Source organism: Lissotriton helveticus, chromosome 5_1 (assembly GCF_964261635.1).
Source record: "Lissotriton helveticus chromosome 5_1, aLisHel1.1, whole genome shotgun sequence".
Lineage (NCBI taxonomy): Eukaryota > Metazoa > Chordata > Amphibia > Caudata > Salamandridae > Lissotriton > Lissotriton helveticus.
Window position 1 is genome coordinate 984,893,611 of NC_136065.1, and position 21,548 is coordinate 984,915,158.

Here is a 21,548-nt window from a genome sequence, read left to right on the forward strand (position 1 = left end):
TGACGTCATGCCATAACTTCTCAACAAGTGAGAACTGAGCAGTGTGATCAGCGCACATCGATGTGCAGGCTGTCTCGAAATGGGTCTCTATCGGGCTTTGTTTTGCATCCTGGTACTTTTTTGCGGACTGCAGTGACAGCAAACTGCTGTCACTGCAATCTGGGGAAAAAAACGGTCCGCCTGTGTCAGGACTCAAAACAGAGCCCGATAGAGACCCGTATCGAGGCCCCCTGAAAAAAACTGCCGGTGCTCAGACCCCTTGACACCCGGCCCACTTAAAGCCCTGGTCTCGTGTACAGCAGGCTGCTTGAATCACAGCTGACCTGGGGTGTGACTGTGTGTGTGTGTGTGTGTGTGTGTGTGTGCCTGCTGTACAACCAGTGAAGCGCTGGATCCACAGCTGGGGTTGTGTCACGGAAGAAGGAATAAAGCATACTTGTGTTGTGTGTGGTGGAAGTGTAATTAGAAGGTATGCTCCGCTCGCTCGCTACATGCCGCTCATCCTGAACTTTTACGCCTCACCACTTTCAAATGTCACCAGCCGCCCCTGCTATTTTGAACAAGCTGCTCTGTCCTATTTGAAATGTTTAATCATGTAACTGACATCTCTTCACTTACCATTTGTTTGCCGTTTCTGTGAAGGACTTGTCTTTCTGTATCCGTTTAATCTCTTCTGCAGTATTCATCATTCAGTCTGGTCTACAGAGGGGTTTGTATGAAGCTTCAGGTCCCCTTCATCTTGTCCACCTGCCCCTCCATTTTCCCATATTTATTTAGAAAACGCACAGCGGATTTATTTTTATCCTCGACTCGTGCCAGGGACTAAATCATTTTGTATAACATATATAAACTATGTACATAAAAAACGCAAATCTTGGATCGTACTAAATAAAACTGCCCCTTAAACATCGCAAACGTCACACGAACTGGGACTAGGGGGCATATAAAACTTTCCTGAAACTTGTTGCTCCTGATTTATTTCACCAAAAACCGAACAGTTCACCCCCTTGGTACCAACAAACTCGAAACCAATCAGTGAGTAGGAAACGTATTTTGCATATGACTGGAAAGCCATGTGGCCTAGGATTGGTTGGCCGAATCCGTGTCAGGGATTGGCCAACCGAACAGTGTTCCGAAATGCAGCGGCTGTGGTGCCTCGAATACTCTTACGCTGGTTTACGATTAGCCGGGGAAGTGCTTGCTTGTTGTTCATTGGCTCCGATGGTTTTCCATTGAATGCACGGTCCCCGGTGCTGCCCGTGGCTACCTTTCGTCATTGGCGGGCTGCTTGACTCCTCACTTGTATCTCTTTATCAGGACAGAGGTAAGACCCACTGCGAGAACACGGTCCCTAGAGTACTCCTGTCCTTGGCGCTCTAAGCCTGTCCCTGCCGCCCTGGCTGTATCTGTGCCTTATTAGCCCAGCTTCTCTCCGGTCCTTTCCTAAGCTCTCGCGTAGGCTGCCCTTTACAGCACGGGCGAGGAGTTTCTCGACCAGGTTTTCTTTCCCTGTGCGCCGCTTTGCAGGACAGGGCGCACACGCTCTGCACCCGCAGGCGGGCTATGCTGCGGACTGCCCCTTGCACCACCGGGCATCACAACGCTTGAGTCGACTGGGAGTGAAACCCATCGGATATCAGGCCACACCTACTCCTTTATTTTAAAGTCTCCGCGTTTCCATGCATTAATCTGCTGCCCATGTTGTTTGCCCTCGCTAGTCCAATAATGTTTTGAAGGCGTCCGCGTAGAAGACTGTTTCTGTTCCTAGCTACTGTATTGAGCCTGTGTGCGAGCCGTGTCGTGAAAATATACAGCAAGCATCGTATACATTATATTAAAGTCTCTGAAAAAATACATATATATATATATATATATATATATCTCATTAGCATGCGGAAACTTCACTTTATCATATCACTGATTTGAGAAGCATTTATTTAAAGTGCAATTGATAGTTGTTAAACACGAATTTAGAATTTTAGAAACATTCACACAGTGCCCCTGACAATGTCACCGGTAAACTAAGAAGCAAGTCAGTTGTTGTGTATGCGGTCTAGATTCTTATTATAGATGGAGCAACATTGTGATCTATTAATTCTCCACAAGATGTGTCTGTAGGACGCACATTCTGAACTCCCCTATCTGAAGGTTTTTTCATGTGTGGTAATGAAGGAAACGGAGGCTCAGTGAAATAAAATATTTGCCTAGGATAACATAGTTTGGTCAGGTGGGGAAGCAAAGCATGATCCTCGGTCTTGTGGTTTCACATTTTGCAATCGAGCCACTAGATCGAGATGTTTTTCTCTGGCTGTGTTATTTTACATTGTTTACACCAAGGTCACTGCTTTGTTTTTAATTACATAAGCATGAGGTTATAGCCAGGGGCGGACTGGCCGTAAGGGGCACTTGGCGTTTTCCCAGTAGGCCAGAAGGGTGGGGCCGGTTTTGGATCTGTGGGGGCTGCTTTTGGTATAGGGGGGCGGTTCTGCAGCAGTGCTGCAATATTGCCCCCCTGTACCAAAAGCAGCGGCAGTGTTTCCCACCTGTACCCTCCCCTTCAAAGCGCGTGGCCGGTTTGACTTAATTGCCTGGGCTGGTTTGCATTCCCAGCCCGGCCCTGGTTAAGGCATAGGTGACAGACGGAAGCCAGGTCAAAGCTCTGTTCGTTTTGGCTACTTGTACCAAGAGGACATCGAGCTGATCAATGTGTCGAGCGTTCAGTGGCTTAAAAATTTAAGCAACACATTCATATGCAGCAAAGTTTTTAGAAATAGATGAGGGAGAGTTATAATTGAAGTATCTTGACAATTTCGTTCCCCTAATCATACATGCACCGGAATTAGTTATAAGTTAAAGCCATTTTTTAAAATTACAATTCTAGAGTTTCCTTCCTAAATCAGAAGTGCTGGCATAGGTGGTTGTCATTTAAAGAATGTGCGATACAACACATTTACAGGCAGTGACAAGTCACAGGTCTGGCTTGGCTCTAAGAGGATGTGCACGAGCTGAGTCCTGAACATCTTTGACAGGTAGTTTGTATAGCAAGTACTTATGAATACACGATCAACGGTCTTCAATATTCAAAAAAGAATATAGCTTTAACACTTTGAAGCTTTTCACCTTGTACATCAGATTGCATTTAGATGTATTTATTAAGAGTGATACTTTATAAATATGTGGAAACATCTTTGCCTCCCCACCCCCCACGCTCATATGCCATTAGTGAACAAAGAAGCAAGTAATTTGTCGTGCATCCAGTATGTGGCGTCCATTGTTGTTGTGGATGGGGCAACATCCTAGTCTACTAAATCAAACACAAGAGACCTATTTGCCTACGATCGTGTAATTTGGTAAAGAGAGAAGCCAGGATTGATCCCAGGTTTTCTGCTTTCACATTACGCAATTCAACTACTAAATGGATAGAGCTCTCATTTTACATCAACAGTTAATGCATGTCTTTAATTCTTACCCCATGAGGTCACTGTGTTGGTGGCAGGTAGAAGCCACATGAAAACTCAGCTCATGTTTGGCTCGAGGGTGTAAGAGGACCTCGAGCTGAGCAAAAAATCTTTCTCGAAACTTCATGGCTCACTAGCTTCTGTCATTTAGTTTAGTGACATTTATTTTTACTTTCAAGGAAAATTAAGCACAGCAAATTACAATTCCCTGATAATTTTTTTTGGGTGAAGTGATGAAAACAGCAATTGAGCCCACGTTTTCTTGTTCCACATTCTACAATATATCTATATATGCACTCCGAGATATAAAGGGACAACATGTTTTTCCATTTCTGCAGCAAAGTCTTTAAGCATAGGACTAGCACAGTGCTGTCCTTGCCGAGCTGTAAAATGACAAAAGCCATTTACCACCCCAGGCACAATATTACAGCTTTGAATTGGTAAAATACCAACCAAGCCTACCTGAAATGAGTAAAACTTGCTTCTTCTTTGCATAATTTATTCGGCAATGACAGCACTGTGCTAGTCCTATGCTTAAAGAACCCGCGTCTCCAGGAATTCATTTGAAACTGTGTTGGCGGTCCGTACTTGTGGTATCTCTCCTGTGGACTGGAATTGGAGGGAACAGGATTTGCTATATAGCATTGTCTGAGGAGGAGCATTGTTTTAGGACCCTGTAAAGACTTACCTACTGCCGTGAGGGGAACGGCTCGTTGCACTGGGGCTCACACTCCATCGCCGTGAGGGGAACGGCTCGCAGCGCCAGCACCATCGCCGCCGCGAGGGCAGGTACTTCAATCCCCAGGTGCCCCGGCGGTTGCGGCGCGCGAGTGACGCCTTCAGAGCGCCCAGAGGCGCGTGAAAAGAGAAGAGCGCCGAGCGCTCACTGGGAGCATTGTCTGAGGAGGAGCATTGTTTGAGGACCCTGTAAAGACTTACCTACTGCCGTGAGGGGAACGCCTCGTTGCACTGGGGCTCACACTCCATCGCCGTGAGGGGAACGGCTCGCAGAGCCAGCACCATCGCCGCCGCGAGGGCAGGGACTTCAACCCCCAGGTGCCCCGGTGGTTGTGGCGCACGAGTGACGCCTTCAGAGCGCCCGGAGGCGCGTGAAAAGAGAGGAACGCCTCTCGCCCCGCTAGTCGCGCGCGGGAGCGCCCGGGCGAAGCCCGTTCAAGACCGGAGAAGGCCGGGTCGGGCCACCCCCTTTCCAGCTCATACGTGGCTTTGACTTGTGAGTAATTTGCTTTGTATCTTCGTTGTTGACTCCTTGGGGTTTTATCTATGCCTCCCAAGGAGGCCAAGGGAAGAACGGATACTGCCAACTTCTCGTGAGCCATGGATCAGTTCATAACGAGGATGAACTGTGTCGTTGATGAAGGATCACGATAATGGAGCGACGAGTTTTCCAGGAACTCGCCATTGCAAGAAGGTATTCAATGGGACATATTGCGAATGTGCGGACTCCTGTTCACTAAGGGGCCAATGGTGGTATTGGTGCTTCACCAATCTTAGAACTCCCCATTCCACAACTACCCTGTTGTGATTTATCGCAGGTCCCCTCTGATAGTCAGTCTACGGTCTCAGATTCGTTATTGTTATCTCCCCACAAGTTGCCTATTGCGCCCTAGTAGTTAAGGTGCACAATATTAGACAATGGCGTGGGAGAGACCCTGGGGCAATTCCAAAGTATAAACAAGGGCTGTCAAACAACAATGGTGGTAGGAAAAAGAAAGCCCCAAAAAACACTAGAGTAATTCCAGCTACTCTGGAGCGGCCCGATGTGGGCAATTCTGCAAGCCCTGCTTCGGGGTCAGTAGATCCTACACTGCCTAGAAGGGTGCACCAGGTAGCAGGTGGGTTGTCAAGTCAAGGCGACAGGGAAGGGGTTACGGACGTTGAGTCAACTGTCATATATGACACACTTAGAGTTCTCCTACGTCCATTCGAGGATAGATTGAGTAAGATCGAAGTATATCTAAAAAGGATTGAGCGCGACTTTAAGGGAATTGTAGAACCCTCTTTAAGGGATGCTACTCCTATGGCCACTAAATCACTATTTAAAACCAGTGGAACAAAGGCTCCGGCTGTCCCAAAGGACGTGGTAGCATTGAATACTGTCCATGGGGTTTCAGTTGCACCTCTTGATAAGGACCTAGCAGCTGCTAACATAAGTAGATCACGTAAGCATAATATACCCCAGGACAGTGAAGGTGGCGAGGTTCCCATTGCCCAGACTCCCAAGGGGAAAAATACCTTAAATCTACCGCCGGAGGTTTGCCCATTTATGGTAATAGCAGGAGTACCAGAGTTGGGCAAACATGAGGTGGAGACCCCTACAACACTGTGGAATAGGGTTGTCCACTGGCTAAACATAAACAGACCACTGCCCCCACACATTGTGGACAAAATACTTATGATTCGGAGGGTACCATGGGTCGGCCACTTGGCCAAAAATATAAGGGGGGATTGCATCTTGATTAACTTTAGCAACCCCAGAATTGTTGAGTACATCTGCAATTGGAGATATCCCAGCCCAGGTGTAACTATTCACACTCTTTCACTCACCTATTTTTATCCCCCTGGTCATTTTACTTCACGGGCAGATGGTTGCAGCGGAATGGGAGGGGACCACCCCAGGTGGGTTGGCCCATGCCTTCTCTACACTTGGACCCTATCTCCACCCATAATCGTTTTAACTGTCTGGAGGCTGTTGACTGACTCCATGATGGAGTAGGAGTATTGACTAGTCCCTCCTCCCCCTTGGGTGGTTGTTTTCCCATCCTTCTGTACCTTTACAGTCCTCGGGCCCGGAGAACCCAACTTTAGTCTTGGAACCTATGAGGGTTACTAACATCATTAGTGAGGACTTATGCCAAACTCCATGTGCCCCAATTTCCTGCAATGTTCACATCTATAATCTCAAACTTGTCTCGTGGAGTGTGGCAGGTCTGCGAAACAAGCTCCTACTACCGGATTGGAATGACTTTATTGAAGGGTTTGACATATGTTTATTCCAGGAAACTTGGTGTCTTTAACCTTATACATGTCGGGTTTCTCTTGTTTTCATGTACCTGCTACTACGGTTGGGCGAGGTCGTCCCTCTGGAGGGCTTATGGCATGGGTAAGGGTAGACCTCAACCTCAAGATTATTCATCACACTTGCTTAACATTGGATGTTATGAGACTTTCCATCAAGGGCGTGAATGGTATTTCCACTTGGGAATTTTTTATTGTTTATGCTAGAGGTACCCAAGGGGGGGCAAATCCTCCACTATTTCCATTCTATCTGATTTGCTTAAATTGTGTCCTCCTGATTCCTTAGTTCTGGTTGCTGGGGATCTAAATTGTTCATTTGAGCCTCTGGCAGCAGATGACATCCTTGGAGTTTATGAAGAAGATGCCCGATGGGGCATTCCGTCTCTCTTGCTTATGCCCGTGAGGAGATGGTCACCAGTTGTCATCCAATTGAACGTCCTAATGATTGAATCAGGTCTAAGAGCTGTAAATGGGCATACTATCTCTGATGCTCAGGGGGCAAATACATATAACAGGGTATCGTGTGAAAGTAGAATTGACTACATAATGGTGGATAGGAGAGCATGGAAGTCAGTGGTGGATATGCTCATTATTCCATCAGTAGATAGCGACCATAACCCCTTGTCCCTCACAATGGGGGATCTGTGGCAGAGGAAGGAGTACACTACCTCCATTAGTGCGAGATTAATAACCAAGACAGTTGTACCATCCAATTGTAACCGGTCTCGTAAGTGGCAAAAGTTTATTATGGATGAAACAAGATTAAGTGCACTGGAAGGAATCCTTAGTGAGCAGTTTTTAAGGCTTTCTGCAGTATGTAAGGACGCGGCTGGGCCTGCGGCGGCAGAAACAATTTATACTGACACTATAGGCCAGATTGGTAAACTGTTCGTAGTTCCTGGTAAAAAGAGCCCGATGATTGTCAAGCCAGTGCAGAAGTGGTTTGATAGTAACTGCAGAATGAGGAAAAATAGTCTGATATCTTGCTATTAAATCTAGTAATCCAGTTGCTGTTCGGCAGGCCAAATTACACTATAGACAAGCCATTGCAACAGCTAAAATGGAGTGGGGAGAATCACATTGGGATAGTCTTAGAGCTGCTAGCAAAACCAAGAATGGTGACCTATTCTGGGCCTTAGTCAGAAGATCCAACGGCTGTGACCCGGATCAAACCCCCAATCATATAACTGATAGGGAATGGTTTGAGCATTTTAGGAAACTCTATGGGGGCGATGAGCAGCCCGGTACTCCAGGGCCCTTCTGTGGTGCCATGGCTATTGACTCTGGTCAGGCTCGACTCATCAGAGTAGACAAGAAAGAGGTGCTGGCTGCATTAACTAAGATTGTACCTGCTAAAGCCACGGGGCAGGATGGTGTACAGGGCGACCTTTTTAAAGCCAACTCCGAAGGTTGGGCCTCTTACTTTGCAATTCTTACGAATGCCCTGTTGGAAGGCTCACCTGTCCCGAACTCATGGAAGGCGGCCGAAGTGATCCCCATCTACAAGAAGGGCCCCAGGGGGGACCCTGCCAACTACCGCCCAATAAGTCTTATAGATGCGGGGCAGAAATTGGTTGGCAGGGTACTCCTGGAGAGGATTCTTTCCTGGGCTGATGAGAACAGTATTATTTCACCCTTCCAGGCGGGCTTCAGGGCTTGCACAAGCACGATAGACCAGGCATTTAGGTTGGTACTCTTACACTGGAAGGTGGTTACCATTGGCAAAGGCGGTCTTTATTTGGCATTCATTGACCTGAAGACCGCCTTTGACTTGGTCCCCCGAGACCGCCTATGGCTGGTCCTGGAGGAGATGGGGATTCCCTCACCCATTCTGAATCTCCTGGCTCGCATGCATGACGGAACTTATGCCCGTATTAGATGGGGATCACAGGAGCAAAAAAACGATAAAATCCTTGTGAATAGAGGGGTACGCCAGGGTTGCGTACTGGCCCCAACACTTTTCACGCTCTTTGTGAATGGCGTAGTTTCCTTTTTGCTCGAAATTAATGGTGATGCCCCAGTCTTGGCGGGTGATAAAGTCCCCGCACTACTCTTTGCGGATGACACGCTGTTGGTATCAAAAACTCCCGCAGGATTGCAGAAGCTGTTGGACCGCTTCTGTCTGTTTTGCAAGCTCATGGGCCTTGTCATAAATACATCGAAAACTAAGCTCCTTTATTTTAACCCGAGTAGATCGTCTAGATCCACCTTATCTCTTGATGGGGTGTCTCTGGAACGTGTAAAAGAGTTCGACTACTTGGGAATTAGAATTTCGGATAAACTTAAATGGCAGCCACATATTGACAAAATGGCGCTAAGCCATAAGAGGGTAGTTGGAGTATTAGGGAGGGAACACCGAGCATCCACTTCTAACCCTATTGCTCCTGCTCTGGATATCTATGCTGCAAAAGCTGTAGGCTGTGCCCTCTACGGCGCAGAGCTCTGGGGCTTTGATTGTGTTGATGCCCTAGTTATCGCTGAGAACAAGTTCTTTAGGGAGCTTGTATCGCTCCCGAGGGGTACTCCTACTAAACTGCTCTTGAGTGACCTGGGTCATTGTTCCATTAAAGACCTAGCTACCCTACGCCCTCTTTTATATTGGGCCCGGTTATGGCGCACCCCGAGGCTCTCAAGATATGCCGATGGTCTAAGAGAGGTTATGAACCTTCATGGAGCCCATAAAATTAGCTGGATGGCTAACATAAAGAAGCTCTTACTGGTAACGGGCCTTGCAACTGGTTGGGAGCTTGGGGTATCGCTATCCAAGATTGAAACTAAGCGAGCCTGTTGGGCATGGGTTGAATATCACGAGCAGAGGGACCCAAACCTAGGTAGGCTGACCGAGGCATTCCGACAGCACAAGTCAAAGCCTCGCCTGGAGCCCTATCTAGATTTTATTAAGAAACCCAGAGATAGATCCCTTTATATCCAGTTTAGGATGGGAACACTTCCCCTTCGTGATCGTACTTGTAAGTGGAAGCCACCGCACCAAACTTCTCCTGATTGCCCAACATGTGAAGGTGTCATTGAAAACATTGCTCACGTCTTTTTTGTATGCCCAGCCTATATAAAACCCAGACAGAAATGGCTCAAACCTGTGTGCCTGTTGCTTGGAACCAGGGACCACTCCGTTGCACTTAGAATACTTAAGGCTGATGCTAGCACAACCTTAGTGTGTGGGGTGGCCAAATCTCTTAGTTGGGCTTGGCAGATTAGGCTGAAGGCTATTTGATGAGTTAAGTTCTAGCTGAATCTCTTTCTATACGCTTAAATATCCACAAAGCTGTCAAAGTTTAATATATTTTAAAATTATTTATTGTCAAGTCAAGTCAATAAGTCTTTATTTTCGAATAAAATTCATAAAAGACAACCAAATACATGTAAATATAAACATTTCCCAAATTTGGTAAAATTGTGCATTAATTCCCCCAATACATAAGCAGATAAAAGGGAAATGACTTGAATATAACAGTTTGGTAGCATTAAAACAAATAAGAAGAACAATTTACAATTTCTTGATGCGAATAAGCCACAGCCAGCCCAAAAATTTCGCTATGCAAATCACTGATTTTGTAGTGCGTAAATCTCTTAATTTAAGCAGGGCTGCCTGACTACTTCTGCAGTTGAGTGTTTCGCAAATTGGCTTCAACCATTTAAGTCTAGGTGATCTGTACACAGGACATGCAAAGAATATATGGCCTAGACTTTCTACCTGATCGGGACAAAAGGGGCATTTGTTACTTTGGTTCTTTGCCCACTTTGCTGTAAAAGATTTGATAGGCAAAGTTCCCACTCGGAACTGGTGGAACAATTTGCGATCAAGTGTTTTGCCTATCAAGTCCCAGTAAGGTTCGAGAAATGGGGATATCTTATGCATTAAAAACTGACCTGTTAGGTTGGTGGCAGAAGAAAGTGTAATCAAAGCAGATTTTTTATCAGCCCAGTACAGGTCTCTAAGTTCCACTTTCGATGGGAAGATAGAGCTTTCTGGGTGCAACCATAGCTCTGGGAGGCCCATAGAGTATAATATTCGTTTAACCTCCCGTAGCCAAGGAATGTTCTGTGCACCCCATAGAGCCCTAACCTCACCTAGTTCTTGGGCAAACAAGATAAGCTCTTGGCTCGTCCAGAGGCGGCGCCAAAGAGCTATAAGGCGATATTGAGCCATCTCGTCCAGAGGTCTACAACCCAAGTCTAAGAGCAATGGTGTTATGGGGGAAGATTGGGGGAGCCCCACTAGATTCCTAAGAAACTTATTCTGAGCACTAATAAGAGCCGGCAACCCTTTGTGTCCCCAAATATCCGCACCATAAAGGGTGGCAGCATTCACCTTAGCCTCATATATTTTTAGCACCGGTGCGATGCGTTTTGTCAGGGTTTTTTTCTGCTCCTTTAACAGACATCCTGTGAGGCAGACAAATTTAAGAGTCAGCACCTCTAGCTGGGGTTTCCAGGTTAATTGGTGGTCCAAGGTCACGCCCAAATAGGACATGACTTTAACCTGTTCTATTGGGACACCCTCTAATGTAAATGAACTGGAGATGGGTTTATTCTTGTTAAAAATCATAAATTTAGTCTTATCAGCATTGATCTGGAGGTCGTTTGTTGCACAGAATTCAGAAAATCTATTTAAAGCAGCCTGTAGGCCACTTCGAGTCCTTGAAAGGAGCAGGGTGTCATCAGCGAATATTAACATGGGATACTTTGACCCCCCCAAGATAGGTGCATCAGTATTAGTATTTTTAAAAAATGCAACTACCCGGTTGATAAACAGGAGAAACAAGGTAGGGGCCAGCACACAACCCTGCCGGACACCCCGTTCGACAGGGAAGCTAGTGGTCACCTGACCCTGATTGCCCCATCTTACACGTGCAAAGTTGTCCTCATGAAGGCGCCTGACCAGATCTAATAGCTCAGGAGGAACTTCCATATCTCTCAAGGCATCCCAGAGTTTAGCTCTGGGAACCAGGTCGAACGCCGACCGAAGGTCGACAAAAGCAGCGTAAATGATTCCACCGCCCAGAAGGACTACCTTCCAATAGATCATGGTCAGACGAAATACCTGATCAAGGGTACTGGTGCCTGATCTAAACCCCGCCTGCATGGGGGAGAGTATGTTGTTTTGCTCCATCCACCCCTGGATTCTAGCGAGGGCCATTCGTGAGACCACTTTCTGCATGGTGTCGATCAAGCTAATAGGACGATAGTTTTTAGGTGAAGATCGATCCCCTTTCTTAAAAACCGGAATGATCTCGGCCCCTTTCCAGGACTGAGGTATCCTTTCCCCGGCAGTAATAGAGTTTGCTAAAATAGTTATGTAGGGGACCCACAGATCTAAGTTCAATTTAAAAAGGTCAGCTGGGATGGCATCAATACCAGGTGCTTTCCCAGACTGAATCAAGCCTAGTGCATGCTCCGTGTCCGATCTACTAAAGATAAGTTTATCCCCATGTGAGGCTGATATGGACCCAGATAAGGGGCTTTCTGCCAATTGAGGGGCATTTAGGTTAATGAATTGGGCAGAGAAAAATTTAACCCAATCTGCTGCAGAGACATGGTTTTCAGGAGATAGTGTGTCCGTACCCCTGCCCCGCCTAACTATCTCCCAGAACTTAGTTTGGTTGGAATTCTCACATGCATGGAGGAGGTCCAACCAATATGAGTCATCCCAGTCTCTTTTTGCCTCCCAGATGGTACGTTTATATACCTGCCTTGCTGCCCTAATATCAAGTGTGTTTCTAGATTTGACAGCTGCAATAAGGGTGCCATGGGATTCTCTACATTTTTTGTTATACCAGCCCTTTGGTTGGATTGCCTTCTTTTTACGGCACGGCCTGGTAAGTAGTTCTTTAATGGCCGCAAAGCATGCCTCATGGAGGTCAACATTGCGGGAATTGGGCATGGCAATGGCGGTAGGTGCTATCATTTTATCTTTGGTTTGTAGGACCAATTCTTCAATCTGATTAACAAGCTCATGGTCAGCTGTCACTCTGGACCATTTGACCCGCCTTCTGTTGTCACATAAGGTGAGGTCAGATGTGAGACAATCAGATTCCACCTGAGGGGGCCCTAGTCCTGGGACCATAAGTGATAATGAGAGAGGATTATGATCACTCTCCGGCCTGGTGTCAATAGTCATGTCTGTTACTGAAGCCCAAGCTTCGATATTGATTAATATGTAATCAATACGACTAGTACAGGACCCATTATCAAAGGTAGGCTTTCCCTCCTTATCAGAATTGCTACGACCATTAACTGCACGGAGGCCCCATTCTAGGCAGAACCCAAACCAGTTAAGGGCAGCCTCTGTTCCCTTAACGCCCTTAGTAATTGATAACGGGGGGATCTTCCAAATAAGATCTTCTTCTAAGCAGACATCCTCGGCAAGGTTTAAGATCGGTTCAAATGAGCAGTTCAAGTCCCCAGCTATTATTGTAAGCTGGTCGTTTTTGTGCTCATTTAAAAGATCTTCCAGATCATTAATGATAGGTTGTTTCCGACCACCCTGACAGCCTCTAGCATAGATATTGATAATGATTAGATCCGTGCAGTTCTCTTTGCTTAAGGATATGCAAAGAAGGTCTGGATTCGTCACCTCTAATTTTTTAACAGTGAAACCCAAGTTTTTCCTCAGCCATATGGTGAGACCACCCGAAGCCCTGCCCTTCATTCCCTGTACAGCAGGTTTATAGAAGTTTAGGTAGCCAGATCTAAACAATGGGGCAACTGACCAGGTTTCCTGAAAGAGGATGATATCATGGGATAAGATATAATCTACCCAATCATCATCCTCAAGGCGGCCCGAAGCCCTGCTATATTCCATGAAGCTATTTTGATTTCATTTACAGAATTATTAATATTGCAGGTTACAGGATTATTGGTGTTACAAGTTACTGGTGAAACTGAGATCGCAACCTCAGCCAGGGGGTGGGGGGGTAATGGCATTATCAGGTGTTATCTGTTGTACAACTGGTAGCGTGGAACAAGCTACACTAGTTCCTTTTGTGGAGTTCATCTTAGGGTCTACCATCTTCCTTATTGGAGTCGCCACCCCGAGTCAGTCGACCTCCTCAAGGCAACCAAACATATTAGATGTCGGAGCACCCTGCCACCAAGCACTATGACTGGGTCCCCCAATTCCAAAACCCCTATTCCCAGGCTTTTGTACCGTTGTCCATACCCCACCCAACCTATGCTGATTCCTAGGGGGGTAAAAAAAAGTGAGGGGTCTGACTACAACAGTATGATCGTCTTTGCTAGGGACCCATGAGGAAAGGTGGCGTGCAGTGTGGGGATCCGCAAAAGTCACCACAATGCAGTCACCCATGATAGATTTGTGGCTCGGTCCAACCCATGGTACTCTGCGCACCATGAGTACATGGCTTCTCTGGTGGTTAGGGAGCTGTCTATTTGTTTCAAGCCAATGTATTACTTTGTTCTTAAGGGACCAATGGTCCTCTTTCGCAAACGGGCCAAGGACAGGTACACCGGCCAAAACTATAACATAAGGAGTAGCCTCCGGTGGTAAGTCGATATAGCCCCCGCGGAAGTTGGGTCTATTTGGATCAGGAGCAGGAGGTGGCTGGGTATTAAGGGTTTGCAAGTTGGGTTGCAGATCAGCTAGGGGCACAGGTTTAGAACATATAGTGGTCTGCTGGGAATATGAGTCAGCCCCAGCACGAGAGATAGTGTGCTTAGGTTTGACTAGCGCTGGAGCATCTTTAGCAGGGCCAGACCTAGCTTTTGGGGTGGGGATGATAATATTCCCGATTTGAGTGCGAGGTTTAGGTATAGGTACAGGTTTGGGCCCTAAGGAGGGAGGATCAGATGCTCCTACTTCTAACGGTTGTGGGGGTGCCTCTCCCTGTGAAAATCTTGCTTCCATCTGCTTGAGACTAAGGCTGGCCAGTGTAACAATAGTCCTATCCATCTCAAGCAGGTGATTTTCCATTCTGGAAAGTTTAAGTTCCAGGGGGGTAAGTAACTTCTTAAGAGTATCCCAAACCGCTTGTACGAATTCCTCATCGCCCCTCTTGTCCCTCCCGTCCTCACTCAATCTTCCCTCCCTTACGCCATCTTTGCTTAAGCCAGATAGGCTTCCAACCCGTTCAACCCCCCCTTTTCCCTCCAGAACATGGTTAGTGACACTTGTATGCAGATCTATATAGGAGTTATCTGTGAGGGGTTTATCACTTGCTGCCACAGGAACGGGAGCACCCAATTGTCGGCGGCAATTAAAAAACTGGGCTCTCGCAATTTTTGCCTTTCTACGGGCAAATGCAGATCTAGCCAGGTTTTTCTTTTGCCGCAGTGCCATTTTTTTAACATTTTTGTTATCCTTCGTAACCGCCCTAGGCGTCTTACTTATTTCTTGCGGCCTAACACCGGCTACCCAATTGGGTGGCACTTCCTCCTCCGGGGGGTTTGGTGAAAGATCCTCTACTCGATCGCATGGTGACAAAGATGGGCGGTGATGTATATCTGCCTGTGTGAGCAAGGAGCGAGGGCCTACTATACGCTCTGGAGTGAGTGCAGAGGCAAATTTGCCTAATGAAGATTTCTTCGAGGAAGCAATAGTTAGGGACAATTTCCGAGCAGCATCCAACTCCAGTGAAACCCTATGTTGCATTTTTGTAATTTCGGCATCTATAGCCAAATTAGTCTTTGTTAAAAAGTCATCCAAAGTCCCATTAGATTTACTGGCCCCCCTAGCAGTGTTGCTGCGTGTTACGCGTGTACACATAGTGGACAAGGTGGAAATAATAAAACACAATTAGCAGTATACGCGCTCACCGCTGGTGAAGGAGGTAGCAAAGGTGCAGCCAAGGGACGTGGCCCAGCCCAGCCCTCTAAGACCTCGAACGGCCCGCTCTTAGCCCGGTCTTCGCCCCCGGTCTTCGCTCCCGCGCGCTCCCGCGCAGCAGAGGCGCTGCTTCTTAAATTGAAATAGGGCAATGGGCGTTGCCGGCAGGGAGAGCGGCCACAGGTGTTGCACGCAGGGACTCCTGGGCAATGGAGTCCCTGCTCGCCTGCTCGCAGCCCTGCCGGATGACCAAGGTGGTTGATGGCTTTTTGTGCTCCCCCAGAGACCCTCGCAGAGTGTCCTTCACCGCAGCGGGACCCGCGCAGCGGGTCCGGCAAGTCGTAGTCCGTTGATCCTGAGCCTGGTGCTGGCGGTAAAAGCAGTGGGAATGAGTCGCCTCCTCCTTCGCCTCCTTCAATCCTCCGCAGGCCGTTCTGTGCAAAGGTTTCCCGATTCAGCACGGGAAGTGCTGCAGTTTTGAGCCGCTGTCAGGGGGCGTTGCCGGCAGGGAGAGCGGCCACAGGTGTTGCACGCAGGGACTCCTGGGCAATGGAGTCCCTGCTCGCCTGCTCGCAGCCCTGCCGGATGACCAAGGTGGTTGATGGCTTTTTGTGCTCCCCCAGAGACCCTCGCAGAGTGTCCTTCACCGCAGCGGGACCCGCGCAGCGGGTCCGGCAAGTCGTAGTCCGTTGATCCTGAGCCTGGTGCTGGCGGTAAAAGCAGTGGGAATGAGTCGCCTCCTCCTTCGCCTCCTTCAATCCTCCGCAGGCCGTTCTGTGCAAAGGTATTTATTGTCATACAAAAGGTTTTTATAAGTAATCTTTTTAAAAATGTATTGTTAATGAATTGTGTTTTTATATTCTAAATGTGCTTTTATATTTTACATATCGAAATAAAGCTTTGATGATGATATATATATATATTCACCAAGGTTCCTCGATCTCAAGGACGCCACTCCCAAAGTAAGTAAGTTCACAAACTTCTTTATTAGGAAGCTTCACATGACGCTTGGATGCCCACTGGAGGGCTGCTAAATTGTTTAAGTGATTAAGCTAATAAAAATTATGGTGACATGTAAACGGACCCCACCTGAGGGATGAATTGAACTGCATCACCCAGCAGGCAACTCACTGGAGAGTACATGCAGAAAAGGTTAAATTGAATGATTGCAGTTGCCCGTGACCCACCAGTTTTTGCTACCCCATGAAGAAGAAGCAAGGCTGCTTCGAAACGCGTCTGGGACTTTGAAAATAAAAGCGTCATGTGAAGCTTCCTAATAAAGAAGTTTGTGAACTTACTTACTTTGGGAGTGGCGTCCATGTGATCGAGGAACCTTGGTGAATATATATATATATATATATATATATATATATATATATATATATATATATAACGCTCCAGTCGCGCCGAAAAGACGGGGCTCAGGCGGTGGGTGCCGCTACACGGTCGACGCGCCGTGCAATATTGATGCTCCAACAGCCCTTCTCCCAGCCGAGAGAGAGGCAGAAAAGCAGCACTCGCGGGATGGGTTTCAGAGTTTCTTTTTATTTTTTAGTGCAGACGCGTTTCGGGCAAAGCCCTTTGTCAATGTAATTATAGAAACGCTCACAGGAAGACAATATATGCAGCACGTCATTACCGATGGAAACTGAAAATGGACTGCCCGACTTGGAACTGCGGGCGCCATCTTGGAATGTGCAGTGTAACGTTGTTACAGTGATCAAATGGCAACAGATTACCTTTTCTCAATATAATTCATTCGGTTATTATGCCGTGGATCAGCATACATTCAAAATATAATTAATGATTGTTGTGACAAAAAATATATGAGCTAGAACAAGTACATTTTAGATATGCTAAAATTTACATACAGATTCCATCCGTCATTGTCCTCTTATGTGCTGTACATGGTTACTCATTTTTGTCACCGGGAATAAATACAGATGCCCAAAAAAGATCAAACATTCCATTATTATCTTGCCGTGGATCGGCTTAGGCGGCTCCTATTGCTAGAAGCCGCAATCATAACCAGGGGAGCCCCCCAGGTCAACACAGATTCCATCAGATTTGAGTGAGATAGCAGGCTATGGCTGATACAGTTCACTTGCCCAAATGGATGGCTAATTCTTCGCCACTGTTCAAACCATTTGGAACTTTGGTCTGTAAGTCAATAATGAAACGAGACTCCAATCGTCTTAGCTTTAAAAGTCTATTCCCACCCCTTTCACTCTCTGGAACTTGGTCTATCCCAAAGTATTGTAATAAATCTCTGTTGCTCCGATGTTTTATGGCAAAGTGTTTGGCAACAGGAGAAGTCAGATCCTTGTTGGCTATCGCCCTCATGTGTTCTAGGATCCTTAACTTCACGTTTTTAATAGTACTCCCTATATACTTGAGGTTGCAGGGGCATACTAGGCAATACACCACATACGGTGTTTGACATGTGATGAAGGACCCAATACTTTTCTTCCTTGTGACCCCAGGGATTTCGTAGCTCAAGACCCTTTTGCTATAAGCACAGGCCTTGCATTTGCCACAAGGATAAAATCCTTTAATTTCAGCCAGAGTGTTCGTCCTAGCAACGGGAGTCTCTAGATGGCTATGTACCAGTAGGTCCTTAATGGACTTCGTTCTTCTGAATGTTATAAGTGGGTTTTTGGGAATATCCGCCCCAATTATGGGGTCAGTCTTTAAGATATGCCAACTATGGCGTAGGATTCCTTTAAGTTGATTGGAGTTGTTGCTATAGGCTGTTATTAAGCGGAATTTGCCCTCATCTGTTTTTTTAGAGTTTACTTTGTCTCTCAGCAATTCGGCCCTATCTATCCCGGACACTCTTTTGAGAGTTTCGGTCAAGAGGGCCTGGTTATAGCCTCTTTGTTTGAACCTGGCCAGACTTTCTTTCGCTGCTTCCTGGAAGTCCTCCTCACGTGAGCAATTCCGTTTAAGACGTAAGAGCTCCCCGTAAGGAATACTTCGCTTTAGGTTCGTTGGGTGTGCGCTTTCAGCGTGCAAAACGCTGTTGCCAGCCGTGGGCTTGCGGTACAGGGATGTAGTTATCTGGTTGTCAATGATAGTTACACGAAGGTCGAGGTAGCTCACTGCCACTGAGCTAACCTCGCCTGTGAATTTCAGATTGACATTATTTTTGTTTAAGTGGGAGATATATTCCCTGGCACTATCTTCCGACCCCCTCCACACCAGGAAGAGGTCATCAATATATCTGTGCCACTTGACCACATTATTGGTCCAAGTGATGTTTCCCTCTGACCAGGCCACCTGCTCCTCCCACCAGCCTACGAATAAATTCGCATAGCTGGGGGCGAAGCAGGTTCCCATGGCAGTCCCGGAGATCTGCTTAAAGAGTTCACCCTGAAAGAGAAAAATATTATTCAACAGGCAAAATTCTGTTAGCTCTAGCAACATGGTGCTGTGTCCCGCATACTTTAGTGGTCTCTTTTCCATAAAATATTTCACTGCTTTCAAGCCTTGTGCATGATGAATACACGTGTATAAGCTCGTGATATCCATCACAATCATAACATACATGGGATCCCACACTAAATCTTGTAATTGTACAATAAAATCCTTTGTATCCCTTATGTATGAAGACAATTGGAGCACTGACTGAAACAAGAAATGGTCAATAAACACCGAAAGATTCTCTGTAAGGCTGCCCATTGATGAAACTATTGGGCGGCCAGGCGGTGTTTCGAGATCCTTATGAACTTTAAATATATTTTCTTTTTCTAGTATAACACTAAATAGTAATGCTTCATCTTTAATCTGTAGGAGCTAAATTAGTATACTTTGCTCAATAAAACCAACCCGCATGGTAAGTCTCTTAACTACACAAAAAGTATTTCTAAGAAAAACAATTAATTTAGTATTATCAGGGCTACTGGAATTATGCAGCAGGGGATGGCCAAATTATGTGGCAGGGTCGGTTAAATTATACGGCCAGGGAAGCCAAATTATACAGCGTAATGTCACATTTTGTGATAGTATTACTTCATTATTTTTGTCATTTTTACACTTCTTGTCAGTGACTGAGCTTCGGTTTCTCCTCATTAGCGTCAGTTTATTACCCAAATATAGCAATAAGCAACAGAAAGATGACCAGTTAACATTTGCATCAGGCCTTCCACAGCGCGGCAACGTGCGTTGCTGCGCTTTTAGTAACATCTGACTTGTTTGAGCTAGAAACATTTTTTTGGGTGTTGAAAACGGCAGATTATGCAGCAGATGATGGATTAATAGACATGCAGCAAATCTGTAATTTTTCGAAAAAGGCCTTTGACGCACAATGCTTAATTCCAGTGACATTGATTATTATCACAAGGGACAAAACAACAGAATACAAGTATAATTGGAGTTCCCTGAATTAAAATTTCATCTGAGCAGTTCTCCATAATACTGTTATGTGTAATGGAAAACAAGGTACTCTATTTGTTATGATCTATGTCTTCCAGTGACATAAGGAAATATTTCAGCAGATGCCCACCTCCCCAAAGAAGGCAAGTACATAGATTTACCACACAAGGCAGTTACAGAGATTGGTTTTTTTTTTTAACCAAGACACTCTAATGGCAAACAGGTACTGGAAAGACACTAACAATCGCCAACGCACACAAAAAGTAGGTGCTTGCCTTGATGCAGAGTAGCAGTTCAGCTCTAGTTTGTGAGAACGTTGAACACTGGACTCATTGGATAGAAATGGGTGCAAGCTCAGTGAAGGAGCGCAATTGCGGGGAAACCAAGTGTGAGTAACTGTCCAGTTGATCCGAATAAGAGTTACACCAAGGGTGAGACTTGAAAAAGGACAGGCTAGGAAATCCAGAAGGCACAGGGGTCGGAATGTGCAATATCCATAGGAACCAATACCCGGGATACTGAACAGAATTCTCCTTATAGGACGTGATCTAAACAATGTTTGCCAGAAAGAAAATGCCTGGGACATAATACAATTAGCATGAAAGTTTGAAACACCGCACTGTAGTGATGTAGAGCAAGGCATGCGTTATGTTGGAGACAGTCTAAAGCATGGGTACTCACAAACTTTCTCTCGGGGGCCAAATTTACATTGTGGTTTGGGTCCAAGGGCCGCACCGGTGGGGGCTGGGTCAGTGGGGGAGGGGGCGGGGCTAGAGCAAAAACAAAAAACTGTGACCACGATGTTAAACACAGGTCCCTGCAGCGGACGCCTTCGTCCACTGAGCCACCAGACCCGGCATACACACATCTCTCTTTATCTCTCTCTCTCTCTCTCTCTCTGTCTCCCTCCCTCCATCCCTCTCTCTCCCTTTCTCCTTGTCTCCCTCTGTCTCACCCACTCTGACTCTCTCTCCCTCACTCTGACTGTCTCACTCCCTCTCTCTGTCTCCCTCTCTCTCCTTCCCTCTCTCCTCCCCTCTCCCTCACTCCCCTTCCTCCTCTACCTCCCTCACTCCCCTTCCCTCTCTCCCCTTCCCTCTCCCTCACTCCCCTTCCCTCTCTCCCCTTCCCTCTCCCTCACTCCCCTTCCCTCTCCCTCTCTCCCCTTCCCTCCCTCACTCCCCTTCCCTCCCTCCCTCCCTCAATCCCCTTCCCCGGTACCCCTTCCCTCACTCCCCTTCCCTCACTCCCCTACCCTGCTCCCCTTCCCTCTGTCCCTCCCCACTCCCCTTCCCTCTCTCCCCCACTCCACTCCCCTTCCCTCTCTCCCTCCCCTACCCCGCTCCCCTTCCCTCTGTCCCTCCCCACTCCCCTTCCCTCTCTCCCCCACTCCCCATTCCCTCTCTCCCTCCCCTTCCCCACTCCCCTTCCCTCTTTCCCTCCCCTCACTCCCCTTCCCTCTTTCCCTCCCCTCACTCCCTTTCCCTCACTCCCCTTCCCTCACTCCCCTTCCCTCACTCCCCTTCCCTCACTCCCCTTCCCTCACTCCCCTTCCCTCACTCCCCTTCCCTCACTCCCCTTCCCTCACTCCCCTTCCCTCACTCCCCTTCCCTCACTCCCCTTCCCTCACTCCCCTTCCCTCACTCCCCTTCCCTCACTCCCCTTCCCTCACTCCCCTTCCCTCACTCCCCTTCCCTCACTCCCCTTCCCCCTTTCCCTCCCCTCACTCCCCTTCCCTCACTCCCCTTCCCTCACTCCCCTTCCCTCACTCCCCTTCCCTCTCTACCCCACTCCCCTTCCCTTCCCTCTCCCCCTCCCCTTCCCCACTCCCCTTCCCTCTTTCCCTCCCCTCACTCCCCTTCCCTCTTTCCCTC

General features: G+C 47.1%; 1 protein-coding gene across 1 annotated transcript in view; it reads left to right on the plus strand.

Annotated features, from left to right (window-relative positions):
* Nucleotides 1-1,127: 1,127 nt before the first annotated feature.
* The window catches only part of C5_1H10orf143 (chromosome 5_1 C10orf143 homolog), a 128,378-nt gene continuing 107,957 nt past the window's right edge, over nt 1,128-21,548 (plus strand). The window contains exon 1 of the mRNA XM_078641145.1: nt 1,128-1,324. Coding sequence (XP_078497271.1) covers nt 1,237-1,324 — 88 coding nt within the window. The 5' untranslated portion in view covers nt 1,128-1,236. The remainder of the gene's footprint in view (nt 1,325-21,548) is intronic.